This window comes from Zonotrichia albicollis, chromosome 2 (genome assembly GCF_047830755.1).
Source record: "Zonotrichia albicollis isolate bZonAlb1 chromosome 2, bZonAlb1.hap1, whole genome shotgun sequence".
Lineage (NCBI taxonomy): Eukaryota > Metazoa > Chordata > Aves > Passeriformes > Passerellidae > Zonotrichia > Zonotrichia albicollis.
This window is the reverse complement of record NC_133820.1, coordinates 47,199,564-47,218,096: the sequence shown is the minus strand read 5'-3', so window position 1 is coordinate 47,218,096 and position 18,533 is coordinate 47,199,564. Positions and strand designations below refer to the sequence as shown.

The following is an 18,533-nucleotide window of genomic DNA, read 5'->3' as shown; positions in this document are numbered from 1 at the left end:
TATGCTGCATTATATACAAAGCATTGCTTATAGAAATAATCCCATATAAACTATAGGAGACATGGCATCCTGGAGCCAACAGCTTAAATGAGGATTTCCATGCTGTAGCTGCCTATATTTGGTCAAATGAATTCCAGGAGTACTCTGTTTTAGATTAATCCTCTTACAGTCAATAACCCACACCTGCAGAGGAAACTGAACTCTGAATTAGCACAATCTGGTGAGTGTGATTAGCTTTACTCTCTGTAACTCAGCCCTGTGTGCACTGATTGCTCATCCTGCCCTTGGGTGGCGTAAATGACTGCGGAAGGTGCTGGCAAGAGCACATCAGTCTCAGGCACTGAGGAATCATCCAGAATCCACAGAAAGGAAACATCCTCACTTTTCAGTGCATTGGAAAAAAATACTGTACAACTGAAACCTTTTATGAAATAACAGCAACTTCCTCCCAGTCCAGCTCAGGTGTATCATTACATTAATGCAGACAGAAAATCAGATGCCATTGATTTTTCCAGGCCACTCAGCTTCACTAGTGAAGAATAAGGATGACAAGTGGAGAGCATGGTAACTGTACCTGAATCTTTTAAAATTCAAGACTCTTATTTTTAGGTTTTAACCAACTATTTTCATACAGTCTTTTTTTTTTTCCTTTTAAAAATTTATTCTGTTTTCTCCCAGCGTTTCCTAAGCCACATCTTATTCCAAGGCTCTCTTATATGTCTGACCTTGACTAGAGAACCTCTATCTTTTGCCCTTGAAAACACCACTGCGTGGGTAACCCAATAAGCTTTAGGCACACACCACCTTTCTACTTCACGGGATATTCAGTTCCACATCTTAATTAGCTTTGTCCTTTTTTCCTCTGTAGTTGTTTTAATATGTATGACAGCTTTTTGCACCTTTTCATATTAGGCACCATACAGGAGTGAGCTCTGTGCACTTAACTTACCATCACATTAAATAAACTCTTCTCTCTTCCCATGTACAATCCAATCATGTAATTACAGCAGTATTTACTGTAGCAATGAATAGCAGGCAAGTATTCTTTTTTCAATATCTAGAGACTAAGTCTGGTTGATGGGCATATTTTCCATCTTGAAACTTATAACCTAACCTTACAACCTAGCCTTTTATTTCTGTCTATTACACAACACCAAAATGGCTCTTAGCTGATAAACCAGGTGTGGATGCTATTCATACACGATCATTAGAGAAATTAATGTTTTTTCAGGGCTCATGTCAACAAGGTATTTGGTGGCCTTTTAGTTTACTTTTACATGATTTAGAACAATGAGTACCATGAGCTCTATTAGTACCTTGGCCAATTCTCTTGAAACAGCAGTAGATGCTCAAGGGAGCACCAAGCATCCCATTTCCCCTCTAAAAAAAAATGGTCATGATCATTTTTACACTAGTGCTAAAGTTGAAATAGCTAGGAATAGAAAGTTTATATTCAGTATGACGGCATTGCTGCAAAAGAGAAATGTAATGTTTTGACGGATTTAATTTTCCTCCTACCCTTTCAGTTCTTGACCTTTTTATAGCAACTATCAACAGAGCCAGGAGGTAATACTGCTTTGTGTGCTAGTTCTGATACTATCAGAGACTTGTGGCCAATTTTACAAAAGCACCTAGGCAGAATAAACAATACAAACAATGAAGGAGATTCAGATATCTGTTCTCTCTCAGACAAGTACTACGAATCCATCATAGACACAAAAGATTCAGATTTAGCTTGGAGAGCAGATGAATGTGCCTTCATTTACATTATATGAAAAATTTACTGTGATATTGCTTATCCATCAGTTTCCAGGGAGGCAGAGATTAAATTAACAGACTTTGAAGCCAAATATGACCATTATATAATTTAGCACCATATTTCACATCACACAGGCTGAGAGGTTTAATGCTTTACCCTCTAAAAAGAAAGACATACAGTCTTGATTTGAAAATGTCAAGCCATTCATTACATCCTTCAGCAGTTTGATGCAACGGCTAATCACCCTGACATTAAAACATGTGCTCCACTTCAAATTCAGAGTGAATTCTCAGGTTCTGGTTATTCCTTTTTTTTTGCTAAAGCTCTTTAGTAGATGGTGATCTCTCCTTCTTCTCTCCTTCTTTACCCCTTTCTTAATGAAGTTACTGGTAATTGAGTCACCTTCTGAGTTTCTTTTCAGCACAATTATAAAGAACCTGAATGCTTTAAATCTCACAGCAAAAACTGTCTTCCCAATTTTGAAATACCTGTGGGATTTTTCTTTACTGCCTCCAGTTTTTCAGTAGATTGTTGTACCCCATCTTTGCAAAAAAAAAATAAATTTGAGATAATGTCCAAGGAGGTAAGAAGGAGGAGGCAGCACTCACCTCCTCTTGCTGGGTATAACTCCCATCTCCTCACTGTCCCCCTCCAGAGTGACCCTCCTCGCCTGCCACCATTCGTCATCGGAGGCGTTGATGACGTGAAGGATGTCTCCATACTTGAAACTCAGTCCTTGGCTTGGGAGGCCACTGTCTTTGCTCTTGTCATAGTCAAACATGGCTCTGTGAAAGCAAACAAAGATATGAAGGCAGGTTATTATATCAGTCTGGGTACATTTACTTCTGAGCAATTAATCATATCTTATGTCACAGGTAACCTTTTCCAAGGGGAAAGGTCCTACTTGGAGGAAAACTCTTTCCACTGCCAAGTTAGTCTCTACAGAAGCCTTTTCTTTTTTTTTTTTTTTTCTTCTTTTTCCTGTAAGAGAAAGTGAATGGTAAAATCTGATTCCAATTTCAGCCTATGCTTTCGAGTCCTATGCCTGGCACCTGCACCAGGGTAGATGTATCCCTCTTTCCGAGAGTAAGACCCTGCACATGAATCCCAGCAAGTGCAGGTCACTCACTGGACTTACCTAGCTAAAATCCAGATCTTGGTTTTTTACACAAAAAAATACTTGAGAATATTTTTCACATGTAAAATATTGTTTAAAGATCATACCTGTAAAGAACTGATGTTTATTTCCTATAGGGAAAATAATATGATCATAATCCTGGCTGCAGAGGTGTTACATCAGTTAAATTCCAAGAAGTGTCTAATAATTCCTACTCTTTCATTGTCAGAAAGAAAGCCATGGCAATCTTTTCACTGGTAAACACTTTTGTGAGAAGGATTTGATGTAATTAATTGCTGTGCATTTTAGCGTAATTGCAAAGAATGATTGTAGCAGTTTTATGGATAGATATAAACCACTCAAAGCTACTTCTCATAAGGTGGAGAACTTTAAAATAAGTTATCAAAATTGTGACTATGCAACCAAAATAATTTAAAGCTCTCATATGCACCAACTGTGGATGGCAAATCTGGTTCAGGAGGAGGGAGAATGCTACTTGAAATATGTCTTCTTTTAAAGAGTTTAAAGTCATGTACTAACATCTTCAGAAGTGCCCAGATAATTCCCTTTGAGGACGAACACTGCTGCATTTTACATAATCCATAAGCTTACTTATGCTTGTTCCTTTTTTGGTAAATGTTCTTGGAATGCAAGTACCCTTTGGAAAAATTTAATGGCTTAGCAGTGGAAAAGTTATTTTAAAAACATGACTACATCTTATTAAATATTTACATTCATAAAAAACTCTTACTGGGACTAGGTCATCTGCTGCTTCTCAAGTACAGCCTCCTGTGAGGACATCTGATGAAGAAGCTCATAAATCCAGAAGCAGCTAAGTGTCATTAGACACCTATCCTTAACGAAGTGATCACACCAGATCCCTGGAATTGGCAATGCATATACAAACAGGCACACAACACATCATCCTGTGGGCATTGCCCTTGGCAGCAGGCAGTGGTCAGAGTTTTACCAACGCATTGAATAGTCTTAAAAATTCATGGATTAATTGTGCACCTTGCCATGGAAGTTTTTCAACAGCTCAAGACCCCTAACCAGACAGTTGGCCATGCTGGATACTGGGCAGAGATCATACAATCCGGATTCCAGGCATAATTAAGTCACTCAAAACAAGGGAAAATATCTTCTGTTACAGGGAATAAGCAAGACTCTCAAATCCCAGATGCAAAACATTCCCTGATGCCAAACTGGAAATGCTCCATATTCAGCAAGTTCTAAAATGAAGGTTGTGTTTCAAAAGTTAAGGACTAGAAAGTAGGACAATATTCTTTGTCCTTGAACAGACATTTGCACCTCAGAGCCCACATATTGACTTAAAATGAGTCTGTCATCGTGCTGGCTGATGTTAACGATGAATGCAGATGGCAATGTTTGCCTCTGACTTGCTTTGATTGGAGTAATCATGTGCATTGCTAATTAAAATGAGATTACAGATCTCAGACAAGAGACTTTTTGAGCACACTTTTCATTGAATGAAAGATTTTGTGGCTGATGCTCTACAGATGTTGATTACTCCATTAGCAAATGAAAATTACATGAGAGCTGACTTCTGTGATCTTTCCTAAACATTTCAAATTAAGAGCCAGGTCTTGGTAACAGCTGTATTTGAGCTTACACCTTTGATAACATTTCTGGCACTCTAAAACATACTTTTGCTGGTTGACTGTTGGCCCTGCTATAAAGTATGTGGAGATCTTTACTCCAGGCATTGTTGACTACTTTGCGCTATAGAGAGACCTGGGCACACTCATCCCCACCACCTCAGGCTAAGAGGACACTTTAGGTTGCAAAATCTAGTCCCTTTAAGAGACTGTCATGCCATTTCTGATTTTCCACCTGATGAACATCACACAGTTCGGCACTATTTTGGCTTGGTTTTGAAGATGTATACAAAAATAACACCTCTGCATCTGTTGAGTGTCAACTGAAGTGACACAAAATGAATGTAGCCAGACCTCTTGTTTGGTAAAGGAACTGGGCAGAACAGACAGAAAAAGATGCCTTGTTTTCTTTGCCCTTTCATGTTTTTAGACAATGACATCCAAGTCTTACAGGATACCATCTGCAAGCACTGAAACTTTCATCAGAGCCAAGGTGAGCTCTCAGCAAAGTCTAGTTATTTTGTGCAAGCTTCTTCACCAGGATAACACACTAAGGGGTATGTTAGACAGCTTAGATAGGTTCTGTCATGCCAGGGAGAATATCCGAAGAAAAGTTAAAAAGTAGCAGCACCTTTGCTGAATATTATGAGTTGAGAGGAAGACATAAGGAACACAGTCCAACAAGAAACTCACACTTGCACAGAGCGCCTAGCAGCCCTCTCTGAGAGATGAGCACCATCATTTCAGCTAGAGGAGGATCAGCACAATCAGGACCAGACAAGTACTCTTCCAAAATGAGATGTTTAATAGAAACAGGGTTATTCAAATTATCCAGAGGGGCTAAACCAAGAAGACATTCAAATTATCCAGAGGGGCTAAACCAAGAAGACATGTCACAGTGCCTCTCTCTCTCTGTGATGAACTAGAGGTGTCTCCCCAAAATACAAGCACAATATTGCAGATAGTGGAGGGGCTGCTCAGCAGAGCTAGTGAGCTTTCTGAACTTGCTAATATGACTATATGCTTTCATCTGGCTGAGGCTGCTTATTCCTGGGTTGCTTGGGCAGTTCTTCAGAGCACTGAGCTGTAAATAATTTTTAGCGTCTTTTACTGCAGTATTAAAGAATAATAATCTCAATAACCTTAAAACATTTTAATGACATTTATCTAACAGTCTTGAACACTAACAGCTCATTTTTTTCTTCACAACTTATAAAAGTGCATTCTAAAGCACTGTTCTTTCAGGTGTTTTATATGCTCAGTTAGCTGCTTGCATCCACTGTTAAGCTTTCTTTGCATCCTATAGGACAAAACCAAGAGTTTTCTCTGTGTCAGTAAAGCTTTTTTACCAAGTCAGCTGACTTGGTCTACTTTTGAAATGGGGTAGTCAATATTTTATAACAAAGGAAATTCAGTTTGAATTATTTAACTTCCACTTCAGAGCTGTCACCAATATTGTGATCAAACCAGAATCAGAAAACTCCTGTTCAGTATCTTCTAGACAGTGCATTTCACAAACAGGACCCTGGGTTACACAGGATAGAGAATGTATTTTGAAGTTACAAATACACTAAACCCAGTGACTACTATGAGATGTGGCTAAAATACTGGAACAGGTAACAGAGCTTGCTACTAACCAGTTTAACAGATGTGATGAAATAATGATTTGGTCAGCTTAGTTCCCTTATTACAAAAACAGCAATGGGAATTGGTGTGAATATCAAAAGCATCAGGTATATGCACCAAAGATTCATGAACACCTAAGTTATTCTTTTCTCAGTTCTCAGTTCTTGCCTTAGTTTAAGGAAAACTGTTTAATATCTTGAAAGTGAAAAGTGTTATTCAAATGCCAAGTACTGCCATGAAAGGCAGTAAGAATATGTGAGGCTTGCTCCCCTGATGTTATTCCAGACTTCAGAAGCGATCATTACACTAGACTAATCCCAGCAGCAATTTGGACAGAACCTAACAGGTTTTATTTTTATGCTTGGGTGCTTCTTAATCATTTTTAGGCAGCCACATCACCGTAACACATGAGACAAGCATTTCACAATAGCATTGAAATGATTGCTAAAAAATTGTTTGAAATTAAAATACTGACTTCCCCAAGCTGTAATATAGTGTGTAACATGCAGTGAGGTGTCTACATGGCATGAAGGCGACCAAAACTGGGGTATCTTTTTTTTCTTCCACTTAGAATAAATACTTCATTATTTGAGGCATTTTCAAAAGCTAAGCTGCCTTGTGCAGTAAATTTCTATTCCTAATAACACCTATTTTTGAAGCTAGAGGAATAAATGTTTGACAAAGAAAATACGTTAGCTGTAACAAAACAGAAAATAAATTCCTAGTGCAATCCCTTTTATGACAACCTATTGACATCCACAATGTTATATTGTCACCAGCAGTTGTAATGTGAAAAAATAGGGTACAGAAAGACTAAGTGATCTTGCTAATCCCTTAGCAAAAAAGGGAATTTAACAGACAAACTTCTTAGCTTCCTCAGCTAATGCTGTAAACACTACTGTTAGTAGTCTTCATAATCTTCCTGACAAAGCAAGGGATATACCTGCATTTACAACACAGGAATATATTTTACTGAATGCTTCTATATGTTCAGTGCAAAACCCCAAAATCTTCCACTCCCGTATCAATGGCCAGTAATTTCGTACAGTTCAGGTGGCAGCTTTATTTGCATCTCTGAAATTACTTTCTTCTTCTTCTTCTGGCACAGATGGGAGTTTGCACATAAATTTACAGACTGCTCTTTGCTATTCACTTGATTATGAAATGACAACAACATTCAGCAAGAGAGATTTTCAGCTGCTGTAAATAGTCCTAACTCTCCTGTGATCTGCCAGCATATCTGCATATGCACCACTAAAGGATATTTGTCTCTTTGAACAGAGATTCTTGGACATCAGGTTTTATAGCATCATCCTAAGGGAGATAGATGTTATTCTCCTCACTCACCACATCTATCCTACCCCTGCCCTATTCTTTTTTTTACAGATGGGGAAATCCAGTGCAGGGAGGTTTAATCATTCGCTTGGTTTTAGACAGCAACTCAGCATCATAGTCAGAATCAGACCCCAAGCTTCATAGCTGTCTTTTCTGCACTCAGTAATAAATGCATTTCCACCCACTTGCAGGCTCAGCTTGAAGAAAAAAATTAGAAGAAGATGAAAGAAACGCTAATGTAATTCATTGCTATAGCTACAACAGCGAGCACAGCGGCTCTCTGATCAAAGCAGCCATTGCAAGGCAATTAAGATGCTATTAAAAGGGTTAAACTTCACATACTGGCTAACCAATAAAGACTTTCAGCTTCTCCTCCCTGCTCTGTTTCCATCTGGAGAAGCTGAACTGGTAAATCCTATGTGTAGAGCATATAAAAAAGGTTTCTCCCTCCTTGGGAGGTTTGGGAAGCTCTGAGATGCTGCTTGCTGAGACTGGAGGCTGCTGCAGGAGCCCCTGTGCAAAAGATAATTGTCATACATTGTCACCTCTGCTGAGAGGGTGGACGGGGGACCTGTTGGGAAGAACAGCTTTTATTAGGAGTACACTACAATAATGTAGTTTTAACAAAATATGTCTGAATGTTTGACCTGTCACTCATAGATACCATGATTCCTGCTTTTTCCTTTTCTTTGCCTTATTTTTCTTTTACTTTTTTAGTTTTATTCCCCTCCCCCTTATTCTATTTTTTGCTTTCTTCTTTTTTTTCCCTATCTTAATGATATTGAGACTCTTCATGAAGCCCACCCCCTCAGCCTTGTCAGGCTGAGAGGGACAGTACTGGCAGTTTGGGTTACCAAAATCAGTCATGACAGTGCAGCAGTAGAACACGGTTGCCAGGTTCCCTTTGGAAGTTAGCACTGATCAGGGCCCATTCCCAGCAACAGTTTGGATACACATAAGGTGGACAGGAGTGCTGTGTCCAGCTGTGGACCCCCACCAGAAGGATGTAGACCTGAAGGAGTGAGTCCAGAGGGGGTCACAAAGATAATCAGAGATCTGGGGCACTTCTGCTATGAACACAGGCTGAGAGAATTGTGGTTGCTCAGCCTGGGGAAGGCTCCAATGAGACTATTATAATCTTCCACCACCTTAGAGACTACAAGTAAGCTGGAGAGGGACTTGTAACAAGCGCATGTAGAAACAGGATAAGGAGAAATGCCTTTAAATTAGTGAGAGGGTAGGTTTGGGCCCAGAGCCATGGGGCACGCTCCCAGTCAACGTGCATTTCAAGGTGTTAGCATAGTTGCTCCTAAGGCACCTCCACTGCAGCAAATCCCATTGCTCATTTGCATCCAAGCCTTTTCTACTTGCTACCATATTACTTCATTCAACATTTTCTCCATTCAGTCCAAGTAATTCCTTACTCTTTTCCTCCTAGTGGAAACTTGGCAGAGTGTTATGTCATGGATCTCAATGAAAAAGAGGATTGGAGACAGCAGCAGTTAGTTCCAGAAAAATTTCACGAAGATGAGGGATATATTTTCTTTATGATATTTATCAGGAAAGAGGACTGCCATTTGTCCTTGGGGAATATTCTGCTCATTTTGGAGATCCAAGCATGATGTTTAATGTCAGCTCTGATGAGCCAATCTCTATGTTGCCAACAGGCTTTTTTTCAGTTTTTAGCAAGTGCTCATATTCTGTGCAGGAAATGGGCTCTGCAAAATTTTACAGAAAAATGTAAGTCAACATTTTCAGAATGTAAATGTTGCACTTTTCTGGTCTTGCTACGCCACAGCATACACATTCTGTGTTAGAGGCAAAATATCTCACAGTGAGCAAGGACTGACACTTCAGTCTTTCAGTTGTGGACAGAAATAATATTATTCCCAGGTTTGCCTGGCTTTAACCCCTCCCAGCAGGATTTGTAAGGTGGCTTGAGAAAGTGAAATTCCTTCATTCTTTCTCTTGTGCCTGCACAAAGAGAATTCCTTTCAAGGAAGGTACTTTTTGTTTCTTTGGCATTTTTCAGGGCATAAAAGACCCAAATAGAATTCCCCCTTCTGCTTGCAAACATCTGAAACCAAGCTGGGAGCATATGCTTACCTTACCATAATTTACTGACTAGGAAAATCTGGCAGCCAGTTTCATCTGTGGTAAGCAGAAGCTTTTAAATACGTCTGCACTGGACTCAGAGTAGTCCAGATCCTCAGCTTTGAGGTTTCCTTTAAAATGGGGAGATCACCTTGGGTCTGAACAGATTAAATTTAGCCTTAGGCATTTTGATAAACTCCAGAGGAGATCTGTAGTTGATTCTGGAAGGCTTCTTCAGCACCCCTGAAGAAGCTGAAATTTCACAGTAAACGCCAAACTTGTGCATGAGATGCAGATTTCACAGCAAACTCAAAACTTATGCCAGGAAAGAAATGAGATAATTTTTGACTGACCTTGACCTGGCCTGTGCATTATGCACCAAAATGATGTGAAATCTGTTTTATTATTTGGTTTGATTTTTTTCTTCTCCACACAGACTAAGTGAAGCTGCTGCTTGACTGCAACTCTGGTTTCTCTCTGAGGCATCAAGTGCAGTTTCTCAACACAGATTTAAGATTATCCATATCCAGAAAGGAAATGTGGCTGGATGTCAAATCAGGGATACTCTAAACTACCGGGTAATTCCCCTGAAATTGCAACCTGTGGGTTGCAGGGATTGAGCCAGAAAGTCATTCTCTCTCATAGTAACTTATTTGCTGTCCAAGAATATTAATTTAGGGATTTTTTTCCCCAGGAAAAATAAAAGTAAACTATAACAAAATAAAATAAAACATAAAAGAAAATCAGGTATTTCTTACAAAGACAATGAAACTGAAAGGGAAAATTATGACTCTGTTAGCACAGCCTGTAGCTACCCCCATACCTCCCTGCACCCAAATGCATCTTCCTACCACTAGAGAATACACTGCAAGAAAGCACTGGATTTAGATATTTTTTACTAATTGGTCTGCAGTAGTTCTAACTATTTCAAGAGAACTTGAAGATCTGCTTTGGGTAGTTGGGTTTTTTTAGGTTGTTTTCTCAGATATGCTCTAGCTTGCATTTGCTTTCTCTTAGATCTAATCATGACCCGAGTCTGTTGGCAGCTTTTAAAATTCCATTGTGGCCAGGCTGCCCACATAATTAATTGTGCTTCCACTGATTTATAATCAAAAGGAAATTTTCAGCACACAAAGAGAACCCCACTGGTAACATAATTATTATTACCAGTCAGATATATGATGGTTTCTTTTGTTTTTTTTCTTTTTAGAAGAGAATATTAGACATCTGCAGAAGTTAAGTAAGACAAAGCCTTCCTATGAAAAAATGATCCACATTTATGATTTGTACAATTTGAACATAATGACAACAGAAAGACTTGTAAGAGATGGACTAAGCACAATACCTCTACTTAGTAGTAGAAAACATCCCATCAGCCACAATTCAGACAATTTTGTCAGCAAAATGGATTATTTTTTTTTTCTGCTGATAAATCAACATTGGAGCCTTGTCACTCTGAATATTCTGACTTACTTCTGTTTTAAGAAGTGAGGACTCTACAGACTTTTTGATCATGGAGGTGATTGTAACATAATGAATCATAATATATCATAATAATTTGTTAATATCATAATAAATCTGTTTATACTCCAGCCTTTAGAAACTGCTATTGGAAAAAAATATTGTTCTCTAGCTGTGAAAAAGTGCAGACAAGCAAAACTCAGAGAAAGTATTAATGAGATAGTGAGGAGAGAGTGCATTATGGAAAGAAAAGTCAAGATATTTGTTTGCAACAGCTCTTTCTCACGAATGGTTTCTGCTTGGCCTTCATGCTGTCCTTTGACAGTGAAAGAGTCACAATTTGGATTTCCATTTTATTGTGTTGACTGAGTAGGTTCTGCTGAGATAATGAGAAACCCCATTCAAACAGGAGCTATACTGTAGAAAAACACTGAAAATTATTATGGAAATTAATTATCCTGCCTAATGTGGAGAAATGTACTAAATCCATAAACTCTGCTGAATGCAGCTGTTTGAAAAATCATGAAAACCTTTCATGTCTAGGTCAAAACTTGAGGAACTCATTAAGAGTTTACTCAGTCAGCAAGAGGAGGTTGCCTATAGAATGAGTCCTTTCTTTGGGTTTTGCATAGACTTCAATTGGAAGCAATGTAATTAATTTCTGGGTTTAACTTTATCTCTTTAAAGGATGACTTTTGAAGAAGAGTAATTTTGTAACAGTCCAAATGCAATTGAAATCTAAAGATGAATTTTTATAGTACAAAGGTCAGATGTCTCTACATAACTTCTGTTTCATAAGGCCAAACATGAAATCTCTAAAGATGTCAGATTTTTAAGGTGGAACTCTAGAAAAATCAATGCCACAGGTGAATCAAGGCCTGAGGTGAACTCAACTGAAATTGTTTAAACTGTAACAGAAGTAACAGAGAAAGTTTGCCTGGAAGAGCAGCTACTATGAGATGTTTTATTTGGTCGACCAATTCTATTTGGTCAGCCAGTGGATTCCTTGAACTCCTGTCTGTCAACACTTATCACAAAGAGATTTATTCTGTGAAGTTTTATTCTGTAATTGGGTAGAATGTTTTCTAGTAGGTGATATTTTTTATAAATCTCCATCTTGAGTCATTCAACATCAGTTTTCACTAGTGTATGCTCTTCACAGAAAAAAAAGCTTGAAAATAAGATGTCAGAATATTCAAAAGCAGAAACAAACAAAAATTAAAAATTAAAATAATAGTCTTTGGTGTCACCTCATCAGTGTCAAAACAATGTGACTTACTTCTTAATTATTAGATTTGTTGGTCTCACTGTGTGTCTGGTTGTCAATTTTCTTTAGAAATGTACTCTGACTTTAAAAGTGCTGATTGACCACCATTACCCAAAACATTTAACAGCAGCAATATCAATTTCAGCATTTTTGAAATAAAGCTGCAAGAGGGTGACACTAAAATTCTTATCTTCTCTCTGTGAAACAAAAAATTAGGTTTGTTTTCCCACAACTCCCTGCACACTGCACTGAGCTCCCTGCAATTCCTCATTCACTCCATTGCATTATCCACACCCTCCTCCCTGGGAGCCCAGGCCCACATGTGCTCAAAAGCAGGATTAAAGGTAACTTCAGAAGTTCGTGCATCCCATTTTTAAAGGTAAATTAGGCACATCTGAGACAGGGTTTTGTAGACTTTCAATGAAGATTAGACTTTGATTTGCTAAGTCACTCTGAAAACATTACCCTAAGCAGCTTTAAGACTGACAGAATTTGCCTTAAGCTGCCCTGAGGCTGACAAGATGAAGGTCTGGTGCAGTAACAGAAGCGCTTTGCTTGCTTGCTCCTGGATGGTGCTAGGAGGAACCAGGAACCAGGATAAGTTACTGCTGCCATGAATGAAGCTCAGAGTTTTGATGGAGTTGTCTATACTGATACTCCTCATTCTCTATATAATTTCTGACTTGAACAACCAAAATGGGACCTCACCTTTTATTACGTTTATTTGAATTGAGTCTTGTGGCAATAAAAACCCTAAAAACAAATCTTCCAGGAAAATCAGATTGTTCTTCCCCCTCTGCCCCTCCCATTACAAATTTCTACCTATACTGGCTTAAGTTTACCTGGATTTTAAGACATTCCTCTGTGCTGCAGGAAAAAAAAAAAACAAACCAAAAAAAAAGAACAACCACGAACCCTTACTTCCACCCAGCAATTTAATTTCCATGGGAAATATTCATTAAAAGCTATGTTTAAAAGCTTAAGTTTTGGCAAAGTGAAGCTTGCCATCTTTTGAGTCAGGCTCCTAAGCCAAATTTTGTTTAGCATTTGAGTAATCTGACCAATTTCAAACAGATTACATGTACTTAGACCTAACTATGCCATGACACACTCTATGTACTAGAAAATAATTCACAGGTGCAGTTGCTTTTCTAATACTCCTCCTAGGATAATAATTTCTATGAATTTGTTTTAAGGAAATTAACTGCACATTTCAGGATGTAAAACTCAGTTTGGAACATCATAAACCACTACCATTTCCTAAGCCTGAGCCAAATGAATGTGTCAAGCTGGTTAATGTTAGATATGGGTGTGCACGAAACACAAGACTGAGGCAAAAATGGTAAAAAATCCCAGTTTATGCCTCTGACAGCTATAAATGAACAGTAACTCCTTCACTGGCTTATAGGTTATGCTGGCATCTTTCCTCTCTATTTTAAAGACATTGAATAGTGCCCCTACAAAAAAGTTTTGTAGCTGGGAAAGTTGTAGAAGAGATGAATTTATAAGCATGTCTTCGTGTGTCATGTTAACCATAAGCTGATCCAAAGATTTCCTCAATATTATTGTGCTTGCTGGCCCTGCTGAGATATTGGATACGGCTTCCTTGAGAGCTGGTCAATGTCAGTTTAAGAAACAATGCCGTCAAAAACATACTTTAATTTGTGTTCAGCCCTGAACTGGTCAGGCTTTTGGACTAGATGAACCCTTCAGGTCCTTTCCAACTAAAATATTATCTTTCATTCCATTCCACTTCAGTGGAAGAAAAGACTCCAAAAGAAAAACAAACCTTGTCCTTAACAAGGAAGATGCATGAGGTCAAGTCTTGTTTCCACTGTAAGAGGCAGGAGCAAATCCCATACTCCCAAAAGAGAAAACAAACAATAACTTCTCTAAAAAAAAAACAGTCCTTGGTAAAATCATGTAGGAATAAGGGACTGCATTGGACCATGTTCACATTTGCATTATTTGGGGATCAGTTCCTCACCCATGGAGCTGCTCTGAACACGTGGGAGAGGACAGAATCTCACCAGGGGGATGGTGAGCCTTGGTGCAGGCAGCACAGAGGTTCTGAAATTCTGGGAGATACTAGCAACTCACCTGGACAAGGTCCTGAGCAATTTGAAGTAATTTTGAAGCTGGCCATGTTTTGAGAGGGGTGCTGGACTTGCAACATCAGAATGATCTCCTTCAAACTAAATTACCTACCTATTATATCTATAGAAGGACTGAAGTATAAAACACAGTCAGACATAGGAGTTTGGACCATATTTATCACTTTGGGAATATCAAGAATTTTTAATATATATTCTGCATAAAATTATACTTTGGTGTCTGAGAGCACTTTCTGTAGAGGACAAGAATACTTCACTTTGCTTAAGAGTGCCTTGATGAAGGTAACTGAGGATGGTACAGAGATGCTCAAGCTGTGTACAATTTCAGGTGGTCTTCAGAATTGCTCACCAACACTGCAAAAAACTTGAATCACTTGAAGCTCGTTTGGGAGCTCCGGTGCACTGAGTGGCTGAGCCATCCTTGGGCAGAGTGGGCATTCCTGGTATAGGCATGGAATTACAGTAGAGATGGCTTTCTTTTTTTTGTATTTTGGGAAGACAAATTAGGTGCAATGCAGATATTCTTAGAGAAATCTGAACTCCCTGGAGAGTAATGGAGAGAGCTAAGTACCTATGGGAAAGGAATAATTCTAAGTATTTACATTAGATCAGAAAAATGGGCTGATACATATGGTGTGAATAGTTCTCTGCTTTGGTGTCCATTTTCCTAATGGCAAAATAAGAATACACAAAGAGGGTATTGTGAAGTGCTCAGAAAATGTGGTAAAGTGGCTATATTGATTGCTGTGATGGGTAAATTGAACACAAAGAGTGAAATGTTTTTGATTTCAATAGAAGCATCAATTGAAGCTACACATTTTGTCAGAAAAGCCTGAAGTATAAATTACACTGTCATTTAGAATTTGCTTATACAAAACCCATGCCATTTAAATGAATTGAGTCTTACAGAATGACAGAATACGGACCGAAAATAAGTTCTTTTTTTTTTATTATTATTCTGACATGCCAGGGAGTTGTGGAAAAACAAACAAGCAAGAAAGCGAACAAACAAATGTCTGTGACTGAAGAGATGTTTTTCTTTCACTTGATGTGTACAAGACTGAAATATTCATCAACAAGTTTTTTGCCTGGACCAATTCTTAGAATTTTTAGCATTTTGTAACCTCATTTACAAGCTGTAGGAACTTCCTTCTTACTTCACTTTTTCACTTCTAACATGGAAACAGCAATGCAATTTAGTGTGTGATTTATTCAGGGGCTGAGAGAGGTTGCTGTCTTTGGAGGAGGTTGTGGTGAACAGCGGGGAGAGGATCAGACCATATGTGCCCTGCTCCCTATAAGCTCCCTAAACATCTGCCGTTAACCAGCACCACAGAAAGGACACTTGTCACAGGAAGGACACACAGCTAGATGCACCTTTCTTATGAACCAGGGTAGTTGCAAGAGAAAATTGATGTTACTTTTAGAGAGGAGAGTGGGTACAGAAGGTGAGAAACTGAAATTGTCTGCATGGCTTGCATTAGTGCTGACAGGAAAAAAGGATTTGGAAAATGTTCAATGTTTAAAAAAAAAAAATAAAGCAGTCCATTTAGAAAAAGAAATCAAACACTAGAAATATCTGTGGGTGAAAAATTATGAAAACGGGGATTAAGGAGAACTGGGTTGAACTCTTCAGTTTGCTGACAGTTTTCGCTGCATGCAGGTGATGACTCTCACCCATCAGTCAGTTGGGGAGAGTGATTCCCAGCACCAAGAATGCTGCCCAGACAACCCACAGACTGCCAGACTTCCCAGGGAGCTGGGGAAACTCATAGAAGCCAGGGAGGGACAATTACTGTGGAGCTGTGAAGTTTCCATGCATGTGTCAATGTTATATGAAATAAATTTTGACCCTTGTGTCCCCTTTTTATCCCTTAAGAGATAAAAAAGAGGTAAATAACAGCATTTGCTGCACAAATAACACAATAAACCAAATACTGGGAAAGTCCTAAAAAATGCATTACCCTCTTCACAGACTGTCACCAAATGGGATTATCTCAAAGCTCACTTATTTTGCTCCCTGTCATTAAGAGCAGCAGCTCATCCCCGAGTTTTACGAAACAAAACCTAGAGGTTTACAAATAAAATGAGATTACCAAATAAAATGAGATTATCTCCTGCCCACAGAGCATAAGGACAGGGATGAGGATTTAAAATAAGGTAGGAGTGATGTGACAGCATTGACAAGATTTATTATTAAAAAGGTCTGGGAGAGCCAGAAAAAATCAGAACATTAAAACATGGCAACTATCACACTACTATGCTTTGCGGCAATTTAAGCATTTCATTTCTAGTTAAGATGAATCTGGAAGAAACAGCATTATTTATACATTGTATTAGCTGTAGAAAGTATGTTTTCAAGTAGTTAAAATTAATCTGTTTCCTCATCCCACTTAATTATTTCTTGAGGGGTGATTGTTGGAGAAGAGAGACCAGAAGCAGAAGACATTCATGATGGTTTAATTATGCTTTAACTGATGTCTTATGAAATTTGAAGAACTGGCCAGATCACTGAATGGATGAAAAATTATTGTGATGCTTTTGTTATATCAAAATGAGTTGTGATGTTATTCAACTTGGCAGAATTCTTGTAACACTAAAATCCATCATTGATAAAAGTGCATTATTTTAAAATTTAAATTTATTTGCATATTGATGCAACAACCTGAATAAAGTAATCTTTTAGGGAAATGTAACCCCATTCTCTCTGAAATGCAAACAGGACTGAATCCAAATTAATCTAGAAAAATTAATTTGAAATACACAAGTGGACTTGAAGAGCGGAAATGTATATCAAGGGATGGACTATTGTTTCAAAATTCTCCTCTAGGGAACAAGTACTGAGCAGTGGCAACTCACTAATTTGCTTCTCACTCACCCCCTCCCAAACAATATATGTCTGTGACTACAATCACAACAAACATCCTCTAGGTTTGGGAATTTCAGCCTGTGTCCTAGACAGCCAAAATCCAGTACCCTTCACTCTGAGTTGCAGACAGACACAAAAGCATGGCTGTGAAGGGTTGAAAGATGTGAAATGTAACCACTGTAGCTGTGCCACTGAAGAAATAAAGAGTTGAAAAGTGTGACTGATGAGGTCTTAGATAATGGATTAACGAGCAAGTTGCCTGTAGTCCCTCAAAGGACTAATGGAAATTTACCCAAGGTACCTTCAGTATACTGTGGAGATGCATGCGGAGACCTGGAACCATCCACATACAACATTAAAGAGATGAATAGAGCAAGAACAGAACAGAGGGATGTTAATAATTTCAGCTTACATGTATATTTCATGTATGTTAACCAATTAGAGCATAAAAAAGGCATGATGGAAACTATCTTGCAGAAGAGGGAAATGGTGGAATCACTGTCCCTGGAACAGTTTAACAAGTGTCTAGGTGTGGTGCTCAGGGACATGGTTTAGTGGTGAACCTGGTAGTGCAGGTTTCATGGTTGGACAGAATGATCTTAGAGGTCTTTTCCAACCTTACTGATTCAATAGATAAAACAGGAGTAAAGGAAAGATGCAACTTGAACTTCTAAAAAACTCTGATCTGCTGGGCAGATGCTGCTGTGTGATGCTTGATCACTGGCACACCGTGTTGTTTGCAAAAATGCAGCACACGGGGTGGATACAGGGACAGCTACACAGGAGGAGTTTACAAACATCGCCCAAGCATGTAAGGGTTGGCTGTGGGAAAGCCAATGCTCAAAGCACCCTGATCTAGTGAGAAGTGTCCCTGCCCATGGTGGGGGCATTGGAACCAAATGGTCTTTAAGGTCCCTTTCAACTCAAACCTTGCTATGATTCTATTTGATTACTGTAATTTTAAACTAGAAATGCAGCTTAATGGAGTTAAACTGTAAATGCTCTCCCTCCAAAAAAGCATGGTATAATTTGATAGGCCTTCAGGAAGCGTAAAGAAAAGCCCCCTCCTACAGAGCATGATTGCTCAGCAACCCAAAACCATAAACATCTAATTTTTTATTCTAACAAAGCAAATTTCCCCTTAATCATCCATTAGGGAAGCCTATGTTAGGCAAAATATTGGCAGAGGAAACTTTAGCCTTGCTGGTAGATGACTGCTTTTATCAGTCATCAGTGAAAAATGCTGAGATATCTCAAAATTAATTCTAAAGT

The 18,533-nt window shown here is 38.6% G+C and overlaps 1 protein-coding gene across 41 annotated transcripts in view; it reads right to left on the bottom strand.

Annotated features, from left to right (window-relative positions):
- Positions 1–18,533, bottom strand: part of DLG2 (discs large MAGUK scaffold protein 2) — a 993,421-nt gene that overhangs the window by 49,601 nt on the left and 925,287 nt on the right. For all 41 annotated transcript variants that reach the window (XM_074535042.1, XM_074535043.1, XM_074535044.1 and 38 more), the window contains one exon: positions 2,368–2,544. In XM_074535042.1, coding sequence (XP_074391143.1) covers positions 2,368–2,544 — 177 coding nt within the window. The remainder of the gene's footprint in view (positions 1–2,367; positions 2,545–18,533) is intronic.